Source organism: Motacilla alba, chromosome 22 (assembly GCF_015832195.1).
Source record: "Motacilla alba alba isolate MOTALB_02 chromosome 22, Motacilla_alba_V1.0_pri, whole genome shotgun sequence".
Lineage (NCBI taxonomy): Eukaryota > Metazoa > Chordata > Aves > Passeriformes > Motacillidae > Motacilla > Motacilla alba.
In genome coordinates, this window is record NC_052037.1 from 1433180 (window position 1) to 1459503 (window position 26324).

Sequence of the window (26324 nt, forward strand, 5' to 3'; positions counted from 1 at the left end):
TGCACAGCTCAGGCAGCTGAGAGGTCTCTGCTGACTTCGGTGACTGAGGCTCCTGGCTGCTCAGGAGAGCTAGGCTGCCTTTCCCAGTATGAAACTGGTTCTTTAGGCAGTGCAAAACCAGCAAATCTTGGCTGCTGTGTCTGCGTGGGGGTAAAGCAGAGCTTTGTTCTGCCCCGAGAGTGACTGGAACCCACGGGCTCTGTCTCTCATCCCAGCTGTGACTTAAAGCAGCCCTGATCGTCACCATAAAGTTAAAAAAAAATGCTGGTGGGATTTCTCTGCTGATAAATGAAGCAACTTTTTAGTTTTCTGTGTGTTTTAATGTAGAATCAAGCCAGGCCCTCTCCTCCTCCCCAGCAGTGCTTCCCAGTTTGTGACCCCCGAAATCCCACAGGCCTTTCCTGCTCTCTCAGTTCAGTACTGGAGATGCTGACTTGCTTTTTCTTATTTCACTGTGTCTTTTGAAGATATCAGAGACTCCATGTGCTCAAATAAAAACCAGGAACACTGAGCCTTCAGATCCAGGTCCCTTGCATCACCATTGAGGCTATCCTGCAGCTGCAGCTGCCTGTGAATCCAGTCGCTGCTGAATTTGGTGTGAGGATCAAACTAAGCAGATGCTAGAGGCAGCAGGACCTTCTCAGTATCAGAGAGATCTCTCCAACCACAAATTGTTGGTCCTGCTTCCTCCAGTCCTCTGGAAGGTGCTCCTGTATGGGATGTGTAGCACCAACAGTTGCAGTAAACAGGTTGTAATGACAACTCATTTTCCTTCAGCTGCTGTTCCATAATCAACTTCCGTGGCTGCATTCTCTAGAAACCACTGAGAAATTGCAAACTTAGAAATATTTTAAGGAGAAAGAGGATGCCTTGATTCTGCAGCAGCCTCTGCACAGCTGTGCTTGCTGTCCTGGGCACCCAGGAAAGCCTCTGCACCAGCAATTTACCAGTGCTTTGGTTGTTGTTCCCAGTTGACCACGTGGTTCCCGAGCCTGGGACCAGTTTGCTGACGGCGTTCGACCAGTGGCGAGAGTGGGCAGACAGCAAATCCTGCTGTGACTACTCCCTGCATGTGGACATCACTGAGTGGCATAAAGGTGTCCAGGAGGAGATGGAAGCTCTAGTTAAAGATCATGGTAAGCTCAGGGAAGCCTTGCCCCTCCTTGTTTTTCAGGATCCCCTATTATTTATTAGGATTTATTTATCCCCTGTTATTTGGGGCTGTCTCTCATGCAGTATTTTACTTTGATATCCCAGGAAAGCTGTTTTAGGCCCATTCTGGCTCCTTAAGAAGGTTTAGGCAGTTGGGATTGCAGAGGGCTCAGGGGTTGGGGCACACTGGTGTTGCAGCACTGATTTTCCAGAGGTGAATCTCCTGCTTTTCCCATGCAGAGCAGCTTCTGTGTCCAGTGAAGGTTTTTCGGGTTCATCAGTGCCCTTGATGATACCTGCAGCCATTAAAGTGCTGTAAACAAGGGAAATAGGAGCCCCACGAGGACCAATCCAGCTCTGGATGCTAAAAGTGAAGAGCTGAGTAAAACAACCTCATAGGTTTCCCCCCTCTTTATTTCCTTGGCATTTCATCCTCTGGCTGGAGTAATTTTCTATCCTGTTTGTAGTTTCAAAACCCAGCATTTTGTGCTGTAATGGGAGCTTCCCACACGTGTTGGGTGAGAGCTTTTACTGGTTCCAAAGGCTGGAGAGGAAAAGCCAGCTTAGGATCAGTCAGGATCAGTTTGGACCTGTCACAGACACAGATTTCCCATTGTTCTCCCTGGAGGGAGAGGGTGAGGGAGATCAGCCATGCAGGCTGAGGGGGATCGGCCATGCAGGCCTTTGCTTTTGTGTGAGATACATTTTTGCTTTTATTTTGTTACTTAACCTCCTACAGTGAATTCATGGAATTATTGCTGGGGGCTGATTTAGGGATTATAGTCCGTGGCTTTACCTGCAATGTGCTCTCTTTCCCCCAGGTGTGAATTCCTTCTTGGTGTACATGGCTTTCAAAGATCGCTTTCAGCTCAGTGATTCTCAGGTAGGAAGGAAGGATTTGTGTTTAATTGGTCACAAATTAGTGTTTAAATTCAATATCCTGGGATCTGACACTCTCTCCTGGTTCTAATATTTATGTGTCTAACAGTACTTAAGATTGGCAACAGCACCCATAGCTCTGGTGTTAAGATTAAATTGTAAATTAAAAATAAAACCCAACCAACAACAACTCTCAAAGGCTTAGCTGAGGGAAGCAATGGTAAAACTCTCATTTCAAGAGGTCAGAGGTTTTTTTCCAGCTCCTTTGGGGTAGAAGCAGTGGCAGTTCTATGAATTGCTGCTTTATGCCTCTGCACAGGGCAGGACAGGAAGATCCCTAGGCTAATTGTAATTATTCTGTTTAGAAGCTAAAACTGATCCTGGTCCAGAGGTGATTTTTTGGTGGTAGAATCACTGGGACCTTAGAAAGTAATTAATTGCCCTCCTGTTTGCTGTTCTGGTGGGCACATTTAGGTGTTCAGAGGAGCAGTTTTTGTTTCTGAAGGTGTGTGAGAGAGGAATGCCTGGGAGTGTTGGTGTGTGAGTTATCTCTGAGGGCTCTGGAAACATTTTGATGAGGGAACATTGATGGCGCCAGTTGGGGCTTACTGGGCCTGAGCCCTCTCAGACTGGTTGCTGGAGTGGGAAGTCACACTGCTCCCACCTCCAGATACTGGATTTCCATGGAGAACATGCCCCCAGCACTCAGATATAAGGGATGTTTTTCGTGCCAGGCACCAGTAAATGAGACATCAAACAGGCACAACTCTGCAAGTCCTTTAAAATCATCCAGCTGTGGGGCTTGAGTTGTTGCTGTTTCTTCCTCCCATACTCCAAACCTGCCACTGGCTAATCCTTCTTTGCCACATCAGCAGCATCCAACTGTAGAATTTGGAAATTCAATTATAGGCATGAAAATGGTTTGCATCTCTCCAGCAAACCACATCTTCTATTGCTTAGTGCTTCTCTTTCTCTTTTCTCCTCTGCAAGATTCTGTTTTCTATGGGGATCTGGGGTGTGGCCTTCCCAACAGGTGTGTTCCTGTTGTGATGTGTGTTATCTGTCCCCCAGATTTACGAGGTCCTGAGTGTCATCAGGGACATTGGCGCCACAGCCCAAGTGCATGCTGAGAACGGTGACATCATTGCTGAGGTATGGCCTGTTTGTTCTCTGAGTTATTGGCTTAAAATGCTGGGAGGGGTTTAAATTCTGACTCCTTCTTTGCAAACTGAGAGCCACCCAAGCTTTTGAGAGCATGGCATGGCAGCTGTGAGCGGGGCTGTACAGCAGTTTTTAACCCCTTTGACACTGATAAAATAGGTTTTTGTGGCAGCTTACAGTTTGGGGTGGATATTGGGCATCTCTGCCTCTCTCCCCAAAAGTGAAAAGCTGGGTGTGACTGTCACTGTGTGGAACAAATTGTTCTGCAGGAAATAAGAAGGGGGGAGTGGGAAGGGATGTAGCTTCATACAGTACATAAGGTGCTGATGTTTGGGGTCTGTTTATCCTTCAAACAGCAGCAAGGGAGAAATGTTAATAATGTATTCAATTTAATCTTATCTCCAGCTCATTTTGTTCACTGTGTCTCAAGGACCCAGAGGATTTCTGTGTTCTTTGGCTGGGCAAGAGCCCACCCCAGTCCTTGAGCCCAGGTGCAGGACGATATTTCCATGAATTATCATTTTGCCACATCTTAAAGGTGTTTTTGTAGACGCAAATGAGTGCTGGAAGTCAAGGGGCTATGAACCCAGTGTGAAGTGAATCCAAATAAATGGTTTCCTTGACCGCCTGTGAACAAATCAGCAAGATTTTGTGAGCTCTGGTTATTCTCAGCAAGGGGAGTTGGACAGGACTTTCTTGCAGGGCCCTTATGCAAAGCCCCATGTGATTTTTAGCCAGTACAGATGCTCAGGATCTCACTCATGCCCCTTTCCAATAGCTGTGTATGCTGCAAGAAAAATTCCCTGTTGCTTTAAATCTCATCCCTGCTCTTTTTTCTTCTCTGCCTTAGGAGCAGCAAAGGATCCTGGAGCTGGGGATCACAGGCCCTGAAGGGCATGTGTTGAGCAGACCCGAAGAGGTGAGAACTCCCCTGCCTCTGCATTTACCTCCCTCCCCAGTTTGTAGCATCTCTGCATTGCCATTAAGTACTTCATGTTGGGACGAATGTGGTTGGAAACAGGATTTTTCTGCATTTGGGGTTATGTTAGTGGAATTCTGCTACTGTCCTTTTTAGGTCTAGTGTCTTGGGCTTCTCTCTTGGTCATCATTTTGTCAGACTTCCAGTGAATTAGCAGACTTTTTTAATATATGCCCAAATCCTGACATTGTCTTAGGTACTTCCATAGCTTCCATTGCTGTGATATTTGATATTTTGATGAAATTTTACCAGTGGGGTGGGGGTTTTTACAGCAATGGATTAAGTGGTTTGCTGAAGGCACAGAAAATATGTACAAGAGAGGGGAGGTCATGCTCAGGCTTTAGCGCAGCACTTTAATATAGTTACCCTTCATATTTCCCCATGGATTTCTCCAGGGACAAGCACTACACTCCCTCTAAGCCTTTGAAATAAATCTCAGAAGTTTTAAAGAGCCTTAAAACTTTGCCTCTGAGGTTGGTTCCCATTGCATTCTTCACTCACAGTCCTTCACTGTCTCTAAGCCGGAGACCTCACCGTGGCATTCCAGGTTTGTGGGGTTCATCTGTTCTGTACAAGCAGCTCTTTTTTTTCCCCCCAAAGATCCTGGGGCTTCGCTGCCTTCAGATGTGGCAGCTGGGAGCTGGGGCTGTGAGATCATCCACACATGCCCCTCATGCTCACTCTCCATTTCCTCCTCTGGATTCCGACAAACAGCATCCAGAGGTAGTTCAGTAGGAGCATAAATCATTCTGTTGCCTGGGAAAGAAAAAAAAAAAGCTCCACTTGTAAGTGAATCCCCACAGAACACAGAATCTGTGTGTGGCTCCCAGAGCTGGAATCTTTTGCTTCCTGAAATTGTAAGCAAACACTTTGCACTGAGCTTTCCAGTCACTCATCCAATTTGTGTTTTTTAATGTATTTTTTGGCCTGCATCAGGGGAATGGGAACAGATGCTGGTGTGACACTTCAGGGAGTTAAATTTGTGTTGTTTTCAAAGGAACGCTGCTCTTATCTTTAAGGACCAGGACATCAAACCAGCCAAGTTGTGTCTGACTGTTTAAGAGCTCATCCCTCATGGAGCAGGAGCTTTAAAGTATGAGTTGTGTGGTTCCCAGGCATGGATGGATTGTTAATCTGTGCAGGACAGTGCTCTACCTCAGTGCAGGGAGGAAAAAGGCAGTCTGAGGAGGTGTAGCTGCTGCAGATGAGGCTCAGTGAAGCCTCTCCCTGATGTCATATGGGGCAGCCTCTGTGCAGCTGAACTCAGCTGTGCTCTGCCCAGGCTTGGGAAGCATTTGGTCCAACATTCTCCGCCTTGAAAGTCATAGGAAACAGAGCAGGAAACGATGTCATCTGATTCCCTCCTCCCCCTTTCTGCAGTGCAGGAGTGGCTGTGCTTTTAAAAACATCCAGCTCCCCTTGGGCTGGCTGGTGATAGCAGCCAGATTCCAAGAGTGGCAGCAGATCCCTAATTCCTGTTGACTTCAGTGAAGTGGATGTTTGTTGTATCTCTCTGGGATGCTGTTGACACTAGAATTGGCGTTTTCTGCTGTCCTTCAGGGAATGCAAAGCCCATCCTAAGGATGGTTAGCATCTGACTGGACAGCTCTTTCATTCAGAACTCCATCTACAGCAAATTAGCAGGAGTTGCTGAGCAAATCTAAAACATCTAATAACTCCCTCTCATTTCATTTAGAATGATTAGAGTGAAGCATTCAGGGGCTGGCCACATGCACTTGTGTCTTGGAGTGCACACATCTGAATTCCCAGGCTGGCAGGAGGCTCAAATTGAGGCTTCAGTTTCACTGCTGACTCGGGTGTTTAGCTTTGCTCACCTCTGTGTTCAGCATGTTATTCCAGCCAGAAAACAGGGCCTGAGTTACGACAGCGCAATCCCAAGTCAGCCTCACCCATCACTTTCCGGAAAACTCTCCCCCTCACTCAGCTCATTTCATTCTGTGATGACTTTTCAGAGCAATCCATCATTTTTTTGTTTTTATTTCAGCCACAAAAATGCTGGAAGCACAAGCAGTCAAAATGCTCCAGGAAATGTCTTTTTTTTTTTTTTTGGTTGGTTTTTTTTGTTGGTTTGTTTTTTTGTTTTGTTTTGTTTTGTTTTCCAAGAGAACTACTGTGCTAGGGCTTCTAATGCATCCTGGTAATTGCAAACATTCCCTTTTGGACTACTTATTGGGTTATTGTTATATGCCTGTCACCATAGCATTTGGGCACAAGGCAGGAATTCAGCAGCCTTGTTCAGAAAATACTCTCCTGCTGCTTCACAGTTGCTCAAATGCCTTCTGCCCATAAGTTTGGAGGTGTGTTTTGTTTTATTCCTGCTTTGCCTGCAGGGAAACTGAGGCACGGAGTGGAATTGTGGTTCCCAGGTGCTGCAGAGGCAGAGCCGTGCACAGACCCGCTCTAGTGGGGAATTTGCAAAGGGAGGCCATGGCCTGGAAGCTCTGGGCTGTCTGAATCCTCCCCTTGTCTCTCAGGAGGGACAACTGGGCTTTTCTTGGCTCTTCCTTTGAGCCTTTGTGAGTGCTGCTGGCTGTGACACTTTGGGTCCAACATCCTGGAACAAAACCCTCCCTCACAGCCTTTTCCATATGTCTGGGGCATCTGGGCAAGAAAATACCCCCTTGTGAGCATCCCCTGCCTGGGGCTGTAACCCTTTGGGTCCCTGCTGATTCTTTGGGGCTGGTTTGCTGTAAAAACTCCTGGCTGTTGTTTTCCTGGGGCATTCTGGCTGCAAACAGGGCATGTGTGCAAGTGGTGGCTTTGCTGGCGTGAGCAGAGCTGTTCAGGACACTTGGACATCAGCCTGGCCACAGTTCCCCAAGCTGGTGGTTCTTTTCCTCCAAGCACAGTGTTGAGAGCCAGCAGTCACAGAATCCCAGAATGGTTTAGGTTGGAAAGGACCTCAAAGCCCGCTCAGTCCCCCTCCTGCCATGGGCAGGGCCACCTTCCACTATTCTAGGATGTTCCAAGCCCCATCCAACCTGGCCCTGGACACTTCCAGGAAATGAGACACAACCTGTCTGAGCAATGTATTCTGGGACAGGTGATGATGATTTATGGCACTTGGGCTGTGATCAGTCACTGCAGAGCAGACTTTCACAAGTGCTGAGTGTGTGCCAACGCCACCAGAGTCCATGGGAGAGGTTCTGGGAGCCTTTTGCATTGGGGAATCTGGTGGGGGATTGCTCTGGGTTTGTATCCTCTGTTGTTCACTTGGAAAATGTCTGTGGCATTGCTGGCAGCAGGCACAGTGAGCATCATCCAGCTGTTCAATCTGTCGCCTGGGTCCTTTGATTAGGACGTGTGATGCATAAAATCAGAGTGATGCCCATCATCCTGAGGCTGCAGTTACAACGTGACCCTCAGTTTGGCTGAGGTTAATTCTCTGTACACATGCAAGGAAAAGCAGTTGATTTATGGGGTGGTTCACACTCTCTCAGATCCCAAGCCAGAGACTGTAGTGGAGGGTACAATTTAGGAGGCTTGTTTGTAAATGTGGTTTACCAGAATATGTGGTGCAGCATCTCCCTTCTGCGTGGGCTGGAGCAAGAGCAGTTCTGTTGAGTCAACATTTAGTTGCTTATTTTTGTCTAGGTTAAAGAAGGGGCTTAATCATTCTGACCCTGAGCACCTGAAGTGTTGTTTTAGTTCAGGCAGAGAGCAGGCTGAAGAGTTCAGGCTGAAGAAGCCCGGGAGAAAAGGTGGTAATGGGAGGGAACTGCAGCTTGTGCCTTTTTAGGCTCAGAGGGGGGAAATGCCTTGTCACTTCTTGTTTTCTGGGAGAGCAGGGTCTGTGACTTCTGAGGATGAGTGGGGTGCTGTTGGGTGTCCCTGACCTTCTGCTGCCTCTGTTTCTCAGGTGGAGGCAGAGGCTGTGAACCGGGCAATAACCATTGCCAACCAGACCAACTGCCCCCTGTACATCACCAAGGTGATGAGCAAAAGTGCTGCTGATGTCATTGCTCAAGCCAGGAAAAAGGGTAAGTTATTTCCTCCTTAGCTCATGCTCTTCAGCTCCTGCCAACATCAGCTTCGTCCCTGCAGAAAAGGTTTCATTTGGTTTCATTTCCAACACACAAGGATTCAGTGGTTGGGTCAGAGCCAGGAGCTGCTTGTTCTGCTCAGTCCTGAACTTGTCTATTCACACTCATCCTCCCCCACCAAGCCATGTGCCTTCATGATATCACAGAGTCATTCCATGCTCTCTTCATCCCCTGGAGACTGCAGCTGGGTCCTCCTTCCAGCTGCTGTGGTTTTCCCTTGGTCCTTTCTGCCACGCTTCTTGGGGTCAGCAGTGATTCCTGACAGAGTTCTTGACTCACAAGCCCTGCTGTGTTTAGCTGGAGTAGCCAAAAAGGTCCACCAGTTCCAGCTGCCTGCTGTGCTTCTTGCTTGTGGAATAGATGTTTTCCATGTGGTGTAACTCACAGCCTGACATCCGTGCAGGGATGGGAATCAGCAGGCTGGGTTAGGTTTGAGAATTGTGACTGCCTCTGATAACTCTGCTTGGGGATGCTGCAAGAAGCAAGACTCAGATGGGCTGTGGATGCTGCTGCTTGTGTGTCTCCTCTCTGACTGAGGCTTGTGAGGGAGCTGAACTGCTCCGAGGGATGCAGGAGCTTCCCCCAAGCCATGCTCCTGTTGTCTGGCCCTCAAGGAATCAGGATTGCCCACAGAGTGAGCGCTGTCTGCTGCTATATCCTGTGACTAAACATTTCACTTCTATTTAAAGCTGCTCAGGTTGGGTGAGTAACCAGGAGGGATGATTTACCCCCTTCTTTCCTCACAAGGCTTGGATTTAATTTTCTGCAGCCTAAATAAGCCTGGATGGGTATACAAATGACATCACTTTCCATCTGGGTGTTTGATGTGAGAGGAGCTGATTTCCAGCAAACAGATTGGTGTTTGTGCATCAGCTCGGGAGTATTTTGGTCCCATGATTCCTGTAAAAGGAATTGGTGAGGAGGACTGATTTTCAAGGCTGTCTGTGAAAGCAGCTCAAGCCATTTGGAATAAATCTTTCTCTCCCAGCTCCATCGGAGGGGATCATCCTGAAGGAAGATGCATTGGCCTAGCAATGTGGCTGCATGCTGCATCCCTCCAGGAAAGGACTTGTTGTCGTAGTGCAGTTGTAGCCTGAGAGCCAGGGAAGTCTCTCTTCTCTTTTCCAGTTAAAATATTGAAGGCATGTGCCCCACAAAGGTGGAGGATCAATAGAAACACCTTCTTGCTACACTCACTGTCCTGAGACCACCAGTTGCAAGTGGAGTGGGGCTTTGGGATGAGGGACCACACACCTGGATCACAGAAAGCCATAAAACACAACTTGGCTTGGGTGGATGCTACCCTGCCTGTGAAAAGTGCTGGGATTGTCCCAGATGAATGATCCACAAGGATCACTTCACTCAGCCTCCTGAGTGAGCCAAAACACACAGTTTTCATTCAAAATGCGTTTTCTCCTTATAAAGAGAATTTGGGGTATAAATGGTGCCCCATCTTCTGTTCCTTCATTCAAATAACTCAAGTTAAATGCTCTGCAGTAACTGAGAAGGGCCACACACACTGGTCTTGCCCTCCCAAACAATAGAGGAAACATAACTGAAGACTATCCAAGGCAAAACCAATCAATCCAAGGATTGATTTGCTAAATGGCAAAGAACAGACGTTGTTTAAAGCCAGATGTTCCCAGTGGCTTTTGTATGGAGGAGATTCCCTGCAGACTCTGTTGCTGGCAGATCTGGCACCTGAAAACATCACTCCTTGCAGAACAATATCCCCAATGTGTTAGACCACAAGAGGCCTCCCATTAACAGCCAGCATGTATTTGGCCTTGTTTTGATTTCAGAGCCCTATTTGTGGCCAGTGCTGTCAGGTAGCTTCTTCCCCTGCTCCTGGAAACTCTCTAGCAAGGGCTGTTCCTGGACCTCCTGCGTCTGCAGGGTCCTGGGAGCAGCATGGAGCCAGTTAATCATCGTCCTGCCTCAGCTAATAGGCTCTTTCCTAGCTGTCTTGAGACCCCAAAGACGTAACAGTAGCTCTGGCAATGTAGTGAAAGAAATACTCTGTCTTTTCACTCTGCATGGTGAGGTGTGAGACCCTGCTGACCAGCTCTGGTTGTCCCTCTGCCCATCTTTCCTGACTGAAGTATTTAGGGTTGGCATCTCAGCTGCCCACATCTTTGGTAGGCAGATCCAAACCCCTGAAGTGCTTGAGGAGGCAGGTGGGTGGGCACAGAGCAGATTTTGGCGAGGTTGCATTTGGTAAGCAGATCCCTGGGACTGCCAGCTGGTGCTGCTTTTGAAGTTGCAGCATCTGCTTGGTGTGCAGATGGTGCTGGTACGTTCCAGTTTGCAGAGTATCCTGGCCTTAAGGATCTGCTGTTCCTTCATGTGGTTCCAAAAATGTTAATGAGGAGGAAGGATGCACTGGTGGTGAGCGCACTGGACAGAGTGAGGAGATGCAGTTCCATTTCCCAGTTCTGCCACAGATTTGCTGTGTGCCTTGGGGGGATCACAGAGTTCCCTTGCATTGCATTTGTGAACCAGCAACTCTGATATTTCCCCTGTGATGGGTTTTCTTTGTATGCAGAAAAACTTTCCTGCTAGGAGTTTTCTCCCACCTGATCTATGACAGACCCTACTCCAAGAAACATGACCTTGTTAGAAGGTCTTTAATTCATACTATAATTTATAAAAATTCTTTTTAAAATACTTTTTCTTGCACATCTCTTCTAGATTAGACTGAATCTCCTCACTTCCTTACAGTTGCTCTTAGCTTCTTCCACAAAGTTCTTGCCTCAGGATAAATAAATAATAAAATGAATATAAACAATAAAATGAATCTTTATAGTAACCATTTCAAGAACAATTAATCAGTGCCAACCTCTGCAGTTGTGTAAAGGATTGTGCACATTTTGCTGCTCCCAGCTCTGGACAGTAGCAATATCTTTATTTAATGCTTCAGAGGAAGTACCAGACAGCCTTGCAGCATGTGTCCTTTCCCAGGAGGATGCTTTCTGCCAGGAAGCCAGGCTGGAAGTGCACATTCCTTGGCGTTCACAGAAGGTTTATGTGTGTCTCTGTCCCACAGGCACCGTGGTGTATGGAGAGCCCATCACAGCCAGCCTGGGCACTGATGGATCCCATTATTGGAGCAAGAACTGGGCAAAGGCAGCAGCTTTTGTTACATCCCCACCACTGAGTCCTGACCCAACCACTCCTGATTTTCTCAACTCACTACTGTCCTGGTGAGTAGAGTTTTATGTGTTCAAACAACATGTGATTCATCACGAGGAAATGGGTGATAAAATAAGGGATGTTGCTGCCAACAAGCAAAAAGCTGTTTTACCTTCAGGAGCATTCCTGTTACAGTAAAATATCTTGAATACCTTTTGTTTTTCTTCCAGTGGAGACCTCCAAGTGACTGGCAGTGCCCACTGCACCTTCAACACTGCTCAGAAAGCTGTTGGGAAGGACAACTTCACTCTGATCCCTGAAGGAACCAATGGCACTGAGGAGAGGATGTCCATCATCTGGGATAAGGCTGTGGTAGGTCACACCTGTCATGGGTTTACATTTCAGCTGGACATTGAGAGTGGAAGGAGCTGCAGTAATGTGTTATTTTCCTGTCATGGTCCTTCCACTTGGCGTTTTTACCCCTGTGGAGATCCTTGGGAATCTGCTGCACTGCCAGCTCTTAGCTGGCTCATGCAGTGACTCCTGTGGTGTCCCCCCAGGTGACTGGCAAGATGGACGAGAACCAGTTCGTGGCTGTGACCAGCACAAACGCAGCCAAAATCTTCAACCTGTACCCGCGGAAGGGCCGCATCGCCGTGGGCTCTGATGCCGACCTGGTGATCTGGGATCCTGACAGCGTCAAGACAATCTCTGCCAAGACTCACAACATAGTAAGGATGTTCCCTACCATTCCCTACTTCCTTTCCCCCTCTCTTCCTCAGTGCCAGGCTGTGCTGCCAGCAACGGGAGCTTGTGACATCTTAGGGCTCATTTTCCCTGTGCCTGAAGCCCTCTCTGGTCTCACTCTGGAGCTCAGTTGTGTGAGCAGGATGAGTCCATCTGAAATCACGTGGATTCCCCCTGGAGTAGGGAGCACGTCTGCTCTTCCTGAGTGTTGGGTGCATAGATCTGAGCTCACAGAAAGCTTTTTAAATCCTCTAAAATATGCAAAGGCCTTTTAGGACAATGTGTTGTTTATGACTTCCAGGCTTGCCAGTGGTGGGAATGGGAACTGCCCCTTTTCGCTGAAGTGTTATCAGCTCACAGGCACTTTTTCTGGAAATCTGGCCCAGATCCAGGGTCTGAGTGGATTTATACCACCTACTGATGTGGCACATGTGTGTGGAGTCAGGATTTTCTTGGTGGTCACCCCCACATTAGTTGGCAAAGGGCAGTACCCAAAACAACCAGACCTTCCCCTTAAGTCTTCTGCAGCTTGTGGCTGTTAGCTTCTTCAGTGGTGGCACTATTATGGACACTTTTGCTGAGTCCATGCCTTAGACCTGGCCCCTGTAGTTACCAAGCTGTCTCAGCCTGTGGGAATCTGCAGAATGGTTCCAGTGCAGGGGCCTGGCTAGAGTCTCCCTGTGACATTCAAGCCCTGTCTCAGAGAAAGCAGCCACTGTTTGCATTTGTTGACAACTTGTTTCGCTGCTGACCATGAACCTATGGAATCTTTCCGTGGAAAAAAAACCCTGCTTGTTATTTTTTCCCATGAATGCTTTCATTCACTCTGGAGCTGAAGGAGCTAAATTTTCTTCCACGCTTGTATCCCCAGGCACATTCACGAGGAAACATCATTTTTTTAAAGGTTTGGTTCACTTCCCTGTGACTTAACTCTTTGTCAGAATTGGTCACAGATTGTTTCACTTCGTCTTGCCTCTGCTTAGGCTTCTGACAGAGGAATTCCAGGAGTCTGGTCACTTCGGTCACCTTAGAGGTTCTTCCAGACTCCTTCCAATCTGGAGAGGAATCACCTAAGAAGAGGGAACCCAGGGACTCACTGCTTTTAGGTGCCAGAATTCATGGTCTGAACCTGGGCTTGTACTTATGAATAGCTCAGAGAGCTGGAAGTATTTTGGGTGGAGTGCTTGAAAGTAATTTCTATTTAGGGGCTGTTGTCTTTGGGAAATGAACTGGGCTCTTTCAGTTTCCTGACACAGAACTCATAGACTTTCTCTTTTGTGGATATGCCCAAGTGCAGTCAGGATTGGTTCTGTGATTTTGCCATGGATCTGGGCAAGGCAAAGGAGAACCAGCTCCATTCAGAAGTATTTTTGTCTGCTGAGAGCTGCAGATCCTCCAAAACCCTGACAGCGTGTAAGAGGCCCCAGCACTCAGCTGTGGCCAAAGGCTGCACCCTTAAGCTGTGCCAAGAGCATTGAGGATGAAGGGCTCTCATTCCCAAGAGTTTTAAAAGCTGAGCAATCACAGCTTTTTTGCTTACAAACACATCTCTGACCTCATCCCCTGTCATTGCTTTCCCTGTTGTACCTGGCATCACACCTGAAGCTATATCAGGAGGAATTTCTCCATGGAAAGGGTGATTGGACATTGGAAGGGGCAGCCCAGGGAGGTTTGGAGTCCCTATTCCTGGAGGTGTCCAAGGAAGGCAGCCTGAACATGTCACTCAGTGCTCTGGGCCAGTGACAAGGTGGGAATCAGACACAGCTTGGACTCAGTGACCTTGGAGCTCTTTTCCAACCTTAATGATTCTGAAATTCTTTAATTTTTTGGGTATCACGATGCCTTGTGTTAGAGGAGAAACTGATACAAGTGATGCTCTTGGAGTCCAGATATCCTGGTTTGGCCAAGCAGAAAACAAAAGGCCCCTTGACAGTCAGGCACAGGGACACCCTCTGATTATGTGGCATTGGACGATTGCTACTTTTTGAAATGTTTGAGCAACTTACAGATATTTTCCAAGCATTCACACTGCTCTTGCCACTCTCTGGCAAGGAAACATCAGGAGCTGGAGAGGGAGGTGGTGTTGTTCTTGGAAGCAGCCTAATCCATAAGCTCCTGACCGAGCCTCCTCCTTTACCACCCCAGCTTTTTCAGGCTGGACCTGGTTCAGACTCGGTTTAACCACTGGTCTCACTAATTGCAAAGCTGCACTCAGGCCTGCCCATACTTATAACACACTTCAAGGGCAAACTCCATCATTAACTCGGTAAAAAAGACCTGCATCTGACTCAGAGATGGTCACTAGAGTAACAGTCCCCAAATAACAGGGTTGCAGTGCATCTCATTCCAGGATGTTTCACATTTGCAGTGATTTTTTTCAAACTTGCCTTTTTTCCATGGTGTGTTGTTTCCAATCCAGTTAATTGAGGATGAGTAATCTCATTAAAATAAAATAAGATTGTCCTGGTCCCTGATCCATCAACCTAAACACTGGTTTGAAATACAGATTTTTCAGAATTATTCTTTTTAGTAGGAAACTCACATAAAGCGTTCTGCGGCTCCTAAATCTGTCCCCAGCTCAACAGACATAGGTGCCTAAATATATTTAAACAGGGAGGCTCTCATTTGAAACTGTTTTTTCTCTCCCTCAGAGAGGCTGTGGCTGCTCCATCCCCGGAAGTGTCCAGGTCCGGGCTGGACAGGTCTTGGAGCAACTGGATCTAGTGGAAAGTGTCCCAACCCATGGCAGGGGGTGGAGTGGGTTAAACTTTAAGGTCCCTCACAGCCCAAACCATTCTGGGATTCTTTACAAACCTTATTTCATTGGAAATTTTGCATTAATAAACTCCTAAACTTAGACGATATATAAGAGCAGCCTTATTAAATCACAGCAAATACAGCTCAGGTAAAACCTATTGAGTTTGCTTCCATCTGTCCTTAAAATTTTGCCAATTAGCATGGCCAGTGATTGCTAATTAAAGCTCAGCCGGCTCTGCTGGGTGAATATGTTTGCCTTATGTGCTGTTTTTGCTCATTTCAGTCTCTGGAGTACAATATCTTCGAGGGCATGGAGTGCCGTGGGTCTCCCCTGGTGGTGATCAGCCAGGGCAAGATCGTGCTGGAGGATGGGAATCTGCATGTCACTGAGGGCTCTGGGAGGTACATCCCCAGGAAACCCTTCCCTGACTTTGTTTACAAGCGCATCAAAGCGAGGAGCAGGGTGAGTGTTGGCTGCACGTTTGTTCTCTCCCTCTGACAACACCGAGTTAAAGTGGCTGGAAAACAGATGCTGTCCCCTGGCTCAGGCCACACTGCTGTTCCCTGGATGGGAGCCACATTTGTCTCATTCCTCTTTCATTTTTGCTTTTCACTCAAGTCATTACAGGAATATACTTTGGATTGAGCTTGGTTTTCTGCAGGTTTTAATTTCTCTCTGTCTGAGGAAGCCGAACTGAACATGTGTCCAGGAACCCTCGAATTTTGCCATGAGTCAAACTACCCAGAACCCACCAGGTTTCTCCTATCACAGAGGTCCCAAGAGAAGTTATCTTTAGCATTTATATATCAAAGCTCTCAGCAGCAATTTAGAATTGTAATTTATTGTTACAGATATGCTGCTTTCCCTTCTGCCAGATACGATCAGATGCTCTTGTCTGGTGACTAGTGAGTCACAGGCACGGCCTACAGACTGCTTAAAAGGAACAATGTTCTATTTTTAAGAGGCTAAAATAGTTGGAAAGTGATTCTGTAAAATTCAAATGCACCCATTCAAAACTGAACCTGTCTTTTGATATGCCTGAATTTGCCTGACAGGGGAGATGACACTGAACTTAGTTGCTGAGAATTGAAGGCATTTATTTATAGATGAAATCATTTCTGGGGAGAAATTATTTTGCTGTTTGAAGTGTTGCCCTCTCCTGGACAACTCCTGACTTGTGTTAATTCTGCTGGCCGAAAGTGATCCTCCCACTCCTTGCAAATCATCTTTCTTTGATTGTTCTTTTGAAGAAATTGCAAGTTATCAAAATTGCAACGTGGCATACTTTAGCTCCATGGAGAACAGATCCCTGGTTTCTGCTGTGTCCTCCCACAGAAATACATGTCTGACCTATAAATCCAATTGGGCAGCATCTCAACTGGAATAATTGCATTTATCCCAATCTACAGCTCCAGGGCTGGCCATTGAAGCCAGCCTGGCTCCTCTGGGCTGCCCTGCTGGTCTCAGCACTGCTTCGCTTTTTGGGGATGAGTAATAAGGTACATTTGAGACCTGTCAGGAGCCTTTAATCCAGTGGCAGGTAGGTTGGGATCATTAAAGGACAGCACCTTTGGGGCAGGGGACAGACTGGCTGGAGCCACAGCACATTCCATGTCACATACTAATTAGTAGGCATCTTGTCCTGCACAAAAATCTAGAGCCAAAATAGGAATGTATGCTGTTCCCAACTCACAGTACTGCACAGCAAGGATGATCCAAAAGTGGGGTTTTTGGAGTGTAGAGCAGCCAAGTCCATATTGCCAAGGAGCCTTGGGGTGCCCACGGACTCAGAGCACCTCAAGTCTCCATTGTGGAAGGTGTTGAGCTGTGCAAACATTGGTTTTGGCTTGTAGGAAAATAGTTGTTTGCTGCAAAACTGTTTGGGTTGGACAGAGACACAGACATGTTTTGTATAGATAGATTTATTTAGATATGGTATAAAATAGGAAAAGATGTACATGCAATACAGATATAGATATAAACATATAGATATATAGATATTATATTAATAGAGATATAAAATAGATATAGATATGATAGGTATTATAGTGCTAGGTATTAAATAGAAATAGATATGATATAGATGTAGGTATAATACAGATATAAATATGTTACAGATATAAAAATATAGATATTGATATGGATATAATATAGATGTAAAATAGATATAGATACAAAATAAATATAGATAGAGAGCAGCTCCCCAGGGATGAATGCAGAGGAGATGCTCTGTGCTTTCAAATTCTCTTACCAACAACCAATCCCGAAATGTGTGTCACTTGCTGAGCCACATCTGGGCAGCTGTTGGGCTGTGTTTGGCTGTGTTTTAAGGTTGTGTTGTAGCTGTGTTTTGAGCCGGTGTTGCCCTCTCTCCCTGCAGCTGGCTGAGCTGCGGGGGGTGCCCCGAGGCCTCTATGACGGCCCAGTCTGTGAGGTGTCGGTGACACCCAAAACGGTCACACCAGCATCCTCAGCCAAGACCTCTCCTGCCAAGCAGCAGGCACCGCCCGTGAGGAACCTGCACCAATCTGGGTTCAGCTTGTCTGGTATGTGATTTTGGGAATGATTTGTTGCTGAATGATTTATTGCACAAAAATCGCGGCGGGTTTGTGCTCCCATGCTCTGAGTTCATTCTGCTGGGATAGGAATGGAATGAGAGAGGCTGTGGGCGGATTTTAGCTGAGAGCTTTTCCCTTTAGAGAGGAAGAAGAGTAGTACAGGAGCTGTCCTATAGTCTTGCTTCTTCTCAGGATGTCACATGAATGCTGAGCACTCCAGTGTGTTCTGGGCTCAGTCCTCGGCTGGCTGTCTAGAGAGGGCAGATCATAGAATCCTGGAATAGTTTGGGTGGGAAGAGACCTTAAAGCCCATTCATTCCCACCCCCTGCCATGGGCAGGGACATCTTCCACTATCCCAGGTTGCTCCAAGCTGCATCCAGCCTTGCCTTTGACGCTTCCAGGGATGGAGCAGCCACAGCTCCTCTGCGAATTTCACTCCAGCCCCTCCCCACCCTCACAGGAAGGAATTTGTTCCCAATATCTCATCTAACTCTGCCCTCCTTCACCTTGAGACCATTCCAACTGTGTTTAGAAATGGGAATTTTCTGGTTTTAAGAGGCTATAGAAAAAACCTTTTTTTTTAAGATGACACAAACTTCAGGAGAACTTTGCCGGCTGAGAGCAGCTGTGGATCTGGGATGTGGAAGATTTGATTTCGCAGTTGGTGCTCCAGTTGCAAGAAGGGCAGACTATAGAAAGGGATAGGAAAGCTAGCTAAGGGATAATCATTCATCCAGCTCTTACCTGTGCAGGGCTGGGTGCTTCAGGTGCTCAGGGCAGAACAGGTTTCAGCAGAATTAAGGCAGTGTGGGCCAGTGAAGGCTTTTCCTCCAAAGACAGAATCACAGAATGGTTTAGGCTGGAAAAGCCTTCTAAGAGCAAATCCAGCCATTAAGGCAGCATCCAAGTGCCACACCCACATGGATTTTAAGCGCTGGCAGAGTTGGTGACTCATCCTCTTTCTCCCACAGGGGCACAGATCGATGACAACATCCCACGCCGCACGACCCAGCGCATTGTGGCCCCACCGGGTGGCCGCGCCAACATCACCAGCTTGGGCTAAGGACCAAACCCTCCTGTGCCCACCGGGTACACCCTGGGGGGACCGGGGCACCTGGAGACCCTTTTTGATTCTTTTAGAGCCTGTGACAGTTACTGCGGGCACCCAGTGTGGGTAGGGGCTGAAGTAAAAGCACCTCTTTCAGTCCCCTCAGGTTCCTTCCTCATCTTCACCAACCCCTCGCACTTCCTCCCCCCTCAGCCCCTTACACATTTAAAGAAATAAACCGTGTTTTGACACCTCTGACATGAAAGAGTAAATGTAAAGAGGGTATTTGAGATACATGGTCTCTGTCCTATTCAGCATCTTTCTTTTAGTAAAGGAAGGATAAAGTGAATTTCCCAGGAGCTGCCTTCAAGACGCACACACACACACAGAAAAAGAAAGAAATAAAAATAAATGCATAAAAAAGTTTTTTTTTAAAATGTCAAGCAGAAGAGTAGTTCAAGGGTTTTAAACTGGATATTCTGAAGGGTTCTGTGTTCCAACAGAATTAGCTAGGCAAGCACAAAGGGACAGGAATCCCAGCCTGTCTATGGCCATTCTCCACCACCAGCGCTGAGGTCACTAGATGCTGCCAGGAGAGAGAAACAGGACCCAGCCCTAGGAATGGCAGACAACATCACCCCAGCCAGTGGCTGAGCCAGAATCCTTGGGGACTTCCATTCTGTTCAGTTGATTTTTTCATTGGTTTCTTTTTTTCTTCTGGTTTTTGCTGCAAATTAGGTCCTTGAGGAAACTTTTTTTTTAATGTTTGTGTGTGTGTTTTCAATATGTTTGTATCATTGTGTTTATGAAGCCTTATCTGAGGACTGGGAATCTCCCTGTTCTTCCTGAACCTCATCCAAGTCACAGACTCCCGCCAGTATCACTGCCACTGCCACCCTGGTTCTTCAGGTGCTCCTTAGTTGCATTTTACAGCCATTTCTTGTCACGTAGCTGCAGTAAGGGCATGGAGCAGGTCCGTAGGATCTTCAGTCCATCAGGTCTTGAGCTGGTGCAAACAGAGGAGCTGGACACCATCTGAACTGCTGGGATGGAGTATCTGGAAGAGTTTGTAGCAGTTAGTTTTTCTTCTGTCCCTGAAAGTGGGTATGGACGGGCAGGGAGCTGTGGGCAAAGAGCAACATGTTGCTTGAAACGTTTTTGTAGCAGAAACTCCCTCCCTGGCCATCAAGGAGAGGTTATTTAAAGCTTTGAGGGCTTATCTTTAGCTCTCAGAGGGCAGTCAGTGAGTGTGTGCTGAGCACCTGTGGCAATTCCAGTCCAGGCCCAGCTGCTGTAACTGAGAGCTGGCTGGGTCCCCAGCAGCTGAGAATCTCTTGTACAAATGTCACAGCTACCCAGCTCTGTAGGAATTCTGCACACCCCCATGGGAAGGCCTGGCTGTTCCCCACCCAGCCTCACATGCCTAGGATTTGAGACACCATCAGTGGTCCTTAAAGGAATGCCTCAGCTTTGGGGCAGCCAGCAGGGTCTGGGTGTTCAACCACCCTCTGGGATTGAAGGTCTGGTAGCTCTGGGACTGGAGGCTTCTTGGTTTTGGGACATGGAGGATAAATGCACCATCAGATCCCTACTTTGGCATAGCTGGAGGGCTCAGCAGTCCCAAGGACTTGTCTTAGCACAGAGAGCTTTTATTACCACAGCATTTCCTCCACTGTCTGCCTGCCCTGGCACTTGGCTGCATCTTCTCCTTGTTTTTCAGTAGTTGTATTTTCTTAAATGGTGTTTGCTGGGATTTGCAAAGTGTCTAGAAGCTACTTAGCTACCCAAACCTTCCCAGCTGCAGCACCTAAACTCTTTAGGCCCCTCTGAACACGAAAGTTAAGAAAAACTTTGCCATATTCCTCCACAGATTTTGCATTTAGGTTCAATTCCTGGGTCTTCTAGTTTTGCATAAAGAGTTTGCACTTTGTTTGTTAAGTAATCCATGAACTTAATATATATATTGCAGCTATTTTCATTTTTAAATTTTTTCTTTGTCACCTGTATGTTAAAATCAATTTGAACGAGTTGGGGAAAAAAAAAAAGAATTGTGGATCCGTTTCAATTCTACGAAACACTTGCGGCTCTTCAGTATTCACTTAGTCTTCCTTTTTTTTCCTTCACTGACTCATGATAACTTGTTAAATTTTAATTTGTTCTTGAAAAGGAAAGAAAAAAATCACAAAAAAGTTTTTTGCAGGCTATGTAAGCATGTTTTTTCTGTGAGAGCTCGTCTGCTTTGTGTCTGTTTAATGAATGTCATATGTAAATGCTAAAAAAAAGATGATGACTTAATGAATTAATTAATTAACCGCAGTGACTTGAAGCTCTAAAAATAATAAAAGAAAAAGGTAGGATTTAATACTAGCTGGATTTAACCCTTGGATTTGTGATTGTGAACCATGAGTGGAGGAGCTGTAAGTGCTAAAGCTGATCATGTGTGTAGACAAAGAGGAGTACTGATATTTGACCATTGTCTCAATGGCAAAAACAACCCCCCATCCCAACCCCAAGTCTTGTGTTTTATTCCTTAAGAACTGTGTGTTATATTGCCATGGGAACTCCTAATAAAGACAAAATGTTGTTGTTTCAGTAGGTGCACCTGTGTCTCGACATGCTGCGTGTTGTGTGTCACTGCATTCTGTGCTGTTGCCTTCAGCAGGGACAAACAGCCCTGAAAACCAGGCTGGGGTGGGCTGATGTGGAGATGTGCAGGGGCAGTGCTGGAGAGGAACTCCCATGGTGATGGTAAAGATGAATTGGTGGGCCACAGAGTAATTTCCTCCAGAGAAAGTAAGCTGCGACTGAGGGCACTTTGTTTAAAACAGCATTTGGCAAAGCAGAGACAGTTGCCTGAAAAATCCGGGCTCTGCATTGCACGGGTCACTGATGGAATGTGAGCAAAAGCCCCTTGAAGTATCGGCATACCTCTCAGCCCCCCAGTGTGGATCTGCTTGGACCCTCTGCCAGCCAAGGAATGGGGAAAAAAAAAGCATAATCCTAAATAGGAGCTACAGGCAGCAGCTGAGTGGGGAGAGTTGGAGCTGGCTGGAACAACTCCAGTGGAACTTGGGGTGGTGGTGCTTGGGATTTACAGGAAAAACACCAGCGGAACTTCAGGTGGTCATGGTTGGGATTTACAGGAAAAACACCAGTGGAACTTGGGGTGGTGGTGGTTGGATTTCACTGTCACAGGGACAAGCATCCCTGTCAGCTACTTAGAATGTTGGATGCTGCATTCCTACACCCACCAGCTCAGCCCTCTGAGGGAATCTTGCCCCAAATCTAAGCACGGCTGAAGTTTGTGACTGACTTTGTGAGGAGTTTTAGCTCTTGTTTCTCATCTGAACAAATGCAAATGTTGGGGCGCTCTGTGAAATGCATTGAGCTTCCTCCACACAATTTTAAACCTGGCACCCCACAGAGTGGCTTTTCCTTATTCTGTGAAGGGGTCAATGGTCATCCCCTGGTAAAGAGTCCTCTGGTTAACACGAGGATCCTGGCTCTGGCACCAGTGACATGCTGCTATTTGGCTACTGGCATCATAAATGAAATATTACTATCTGTGCAATCAGGTCCCATGCAGCAGGGTTGGTGGGTAGCTGCATATAAGATTCATCAGCTAATCCCAACCATAATATCCCAGTGAAAGATGCATTCATCTGGTACTCCGTTAACACACACCTCCATTTGGTTTTATTCTATCATCAATTTTTTCCTCCAGCACCTGAATTGGAACGGAAGAAACCTCTTCCTGAGGAAACAAATGTCAGGGACTCAGAGAAGCTGTTGGAACTGGCAGAGTAGAGAAGGTTTTGAGGTCAGGAAGAATTGCCAACAGCCAGATCGAAACCCAACATGTGCTGTGGGACCGAGGCAGGAAGAAAGCTCTGGAGGCTATTCGGGTCAGTGGGGCAGCCCTGATTTGCTGCTGCACAGGAGCACAGGAATAGTTGTATTTGGTAAGCCCCTTAATCCAGGTAATTCCTGATCTGGCAGCCCACAACGTGGTGCTACTTTGGTTCTCTGCCGGCCCATTGTGTGAGGCCCAAATTAGATTTAATCTGACCTTAACATCGGTGGAGTATTCTGTGGCTGAAAGAATAAATAAAGTAGGTGATGAATGTGACTCTGACCTGGAACTGGAACTGTCAGTTATCAGAGATGGGGACAATGCAGCCTGAGTTATCCCTTGGTGGCAGAGCAATAAATGTCACTGTACTATAGAAGCTTTAGGATCTGTTTTGCTCAGCACTATCAGGTGGCAGCAGGACATGGGGAAAGGTAAAGGTCCAGCTCCCTCGAGGCACATGGATCATCTTGGGAATGATCTCGGATAAATGTGGAACATACACAGGGCTTATGATTACTGAGATGTGACACACACATACATCCTGTTGGTTATTTTAATATATTGGAGGGTATTTCAGTGTTAAAGAGATGAATCACCTGAGTGTGTTCTCTTCTTGTTAAAGCCTCACAGGACACTTATCTCAAATCAGATACAGAGAAGTTATAAACTTTACCCATCAATTTCAATTTATTACATCAAAGAACCCCTAGACTTTCAAGAGATCTGGAGAAGGACTTTTGACAAGGGCCTGGAGTGCCAGGACAAGGGGGAATGGCTTCCCACTGCCAGGGGTAGGGTAGATGGAATATTGGGAAGAAATTCCTCGCTGTGAGGGTGGTGAGGGGCGGGATGGAATTCCTAGAGAAGATGTGGTTGCCCCATCCCTGGAAGTGTCCAAGGCCAGGCTGGACAGGGCTTGGAGCAACCGGGGACAAGGGCAGGTGTCCTTGCCCATGACAAGGGCTGGGACAAAGTTCCCTTCATTAAAGAGATAAAGTAAGCAATTAGAGGAAATTATTTTTTCTATAACCCAGGCCAGAGGAGGTGCCCTGTGCTAATTCCTGTAAACTGTGACTGACTTCCAGCTCTGGCACTCCATCTGTGGATTTACCACTCCACACTTGAATGTGTTGTTCTTTCCACAAACATTTTTTTGACCATGCTAAAATTTGGCAAGTGCTTTCCAGTGTTGACTTGAGAAACCTCAAATGGTAGGAAATCCCTTGGTAATTTATTTAATGGATTAATCATCTTCTGGGTTCATTTTTCTCTGCTTCTGATTGGAACTGGCCTGCTTTGCATCTCTCGCTATCAGTTCTTGTTCTGCATTCCCATAATAAAAGGAAGACCCCCCCGAGATGTGTGGGGCTGTTCTCTGGGATCTGTTGGAACCTGGGGGCTCATCTCTGGGGCTGTGTTCCATGAAATGATGAGAGCAACCAATAGCAGGGAACCATGGACTGGGTTTGGGTTGGAAGGACCCTCAAAACTCACCCAATCTCACCCTCTGCCATAGGCAAGGACACCTACCACTATCCAAGGTTGCTGAAACCTGGCCTTGGACACTTCCAGGGATCCAGGGGCAGCCCCAGCTTCTCTGGGAAATCCATCCTCGCCCCTCACCATCCTCACAGGGAACACTTTCTTCCTAAAATCCCACCTAACCCTGCCCTCTGGCAGTGGGAAGCCATTCCCTGTGTCCTTTCCCTCCGTGTCTTTTTCCCAGTCCCTCTCCATCTCTCCTGGAGCCCCTTCAGGCACTGGAAGGGGCTCTGAGGTCTCCCTGTATCCTTCTCCACTTCAGATAAACACCCCCAGCTCTCCCAGCCTGGCTCCAGAGCAGAGAAGGATCTGCTCATTAAATGCACCCGGTATTTGCTCCTCTCATTTCCACAGGAGGGCACCAGATACCCGTGTTTAAATCGAGTTTTTATTCCTTTTCTGAGGCTCCCCTTTTCCCTCCTGTTCACATCACTTCCTTCCCAAAGCATAGAGGCCTTGGCATTTTTGTATGATGCTTTTCAACACCAAAATCCGCCATATTTCACGTTATCCTGGATTTGATAAGTGCTGGTTCATGCACATCTGAAATAACCTATTTCACCCCCCTTGCCCCAACCCCCTCATCAAGTTTGGCTGTAAGTATAATAGGGAATGCTATTTATCACAGCATTTTTTAATTTACACACAGAATTCTGCAGCAAGTTATACAAGTGATTGTCCGCATCAGAGCCACCCCCACAAGATTTTATACAGACTCTTGCATGATTTTTTTACAAAACAGTCCAAGCAAGGTGAAAGCAGCTGCACCCCTCTCCCTTAGTGACATCAAGCAAGTAGGAAAATGTCCTGGTTTGTTTACAAATACTCCTGTGGCTTTTTTTTTTCTGCAAGACAAAGACAAATGTACAATGGGAGAGGTAGAGAGAGGAGGTGGATGTCACTTGAGTGTTTCTGAAACAGGGAGGACATGCCAGGTGCCAACTCAAACAGCAACAGGGACCTGGACTGGGACTGAATGACATTTAACTGTCACAGCTCTAGACAGCACTCAGGCTCCTAGCTCAGAATTCCTGGCAATTCCTAGAAATGGCTTTTTTTTCATGTGATACCTGAAAGAGCAGGCACATCATGGGGTTAAAGTGTTCTCCCTTTCCAGGCCACGTTGCCCCTTGGTTTAGGGAAATGGTCCCAGGGGCACAGCATGGCTGAGACCAAAGTTATCCATGGATTGACCAAAGCTCTTTAGAAACTGCTGTGGTTTGCTCCCCTTTGATCCCCTGCCCTCTCTAAAGCCTGGCTGGTGGTAGGATCAAGCTTTCCTAGGCCCGGGGCCAGTGGTGTAATGAAACAATATCCCACATGTGTGCTTTAATCCAGTTTTATTTTGTCTTTTCCTCTGACAACTCAGAGCAGCCTCACTGCTTGGGTGCAGGGGGGACCCCATGGGGAATCTGGACCAGGGTTTAGCAGTCAATTTAAAATCTCCTGGGAATTTTATAGTGTAAGAAACAGAGTGAAAAAAATCTCACAAATCAGGCACGTGGATGAGCCCTTCTAGCACGAGAGGCTTGGAGGGATCACCATCATTTTTCCAGCCTCCCTCCTCTAATTAGGGACACCTTCCACTATCTGAGGGTGCTCCAAACCCCATCCAACCTGGCCTTGGACACTTCCAGGGATCCAGGGGCAGCCACAGCTTCTCTGGGAATTCCATCCCAGCCCCTCCTCACCCTCCCAGTGTTCCCGAGGTTGTGTTCCTGCAGGTGACATCCTTCCTCCTTCCAGTGTGCCAAGGAGTGTGGCGTTACATTTTAGTTAAATGGTATGCTCTGTCTCACCCCTCGAAAATGCACAGTTCATTCCAAGCCTGTGATCCTCCCCTGCAGTGTGGTGTATCTGTAATCCCATTGGCTCAAGTCTTATTCCGCGCTCACTTCGAATCTCCCTGTTGAGCTGTGCGAGGGAGATGGAACTCTCTCTTGGCCCCTGTTCTCCCCAGGCTCTACCTCTGTCTCTGTCCCCCTCCCTCCCCTTCCCCCCTTCTCCCTCAGGAACCATGCTGCTCGCGGGGGTGGGACCCCAATTAACCCTCATCTAATTAACACCCTCAGAAGCCGTGTGGAGTCTCCTTGCCTGCCTGCTGCTTCCAGCGAACGTACAGCTTAGGGGGCCCCTGGGGACACCCCGGGGATGCCATCAAATGAACGCCAACAAGGCAGGGAGCTGTTTGTTTGCAGAAGACTATTTTTACAGCACCTGAATTCATCAATCTCTCTCAAAATGACATTGGAGACATGTGAATAAAAATATTCCAACTCATGATGGATAGGACTCAGCACTCCAGTGAGAACTTTATTCATTTGTGTTTTTCTGGCAAAAATCCTCAATCAATGCCAGCAGCAAAGTTTTTCTGGAAGCTGAAGGGTAGGGACCTCTTTTCTCTGAGCTACCCTTGATTTACTGTGATGAGAGTTTTAATCAAGCCGTTC

At 47.1% G+C, this 26324-nt stretch overlaps 1 protein-coding gene across 5 annotated transcripts in view; it reads left to right on the forward strand.

Moving 5' to 3' along the window:
• The window catches only part of DPYSL2 (dihydropyrimidinase like 2), a 53652-nt gene extending 32572 nt beyond the window's left edge, over positions 1-21080 (forward strand). For all 5 annotated transcript variants that reach the window (XM_038160236.1, XM_038160239.1, XM_038160237.1 and 2 more), the window contains 11 exons: positions 972-1136; positions 1974-2035; positions 3103-3183; positions 4043-4111; positions 8052-8172; positions 11282-11438; positions 11598-11739; positions 11928-12098; positions 15155-15334; positions 17253-17418; positions 18403-21080. In XM_038160236.1, the coding sequence (XP_038016164.1) occupies positions 972-1136; positions 1974-2035; positions 3103-3183; positions 4043-4111; positions 8052-8172; positions 11282-11438; positions 11598-11739; positions 11928-12098; positions 15155-15334; positions 17253-17418; positions 18403-18494 (1406 nt within the window). In that variant the 3' untranslated portion in view covers positions 18495-21080. The remainder of the gene's footprint in view (positions 1-971; positions 1137-1973; positions 2036-3102; positions 3184-4042; positions 4112-8051; positions 8173-11281; positions 11439-11597; positions 11740-11927; positions 12099-15154; positions 15335-17252; positions 17419-18402) is intronic.
• The last annotated feature ends 5244 nt before the right edge of the window (positions 21081-26324 follow it).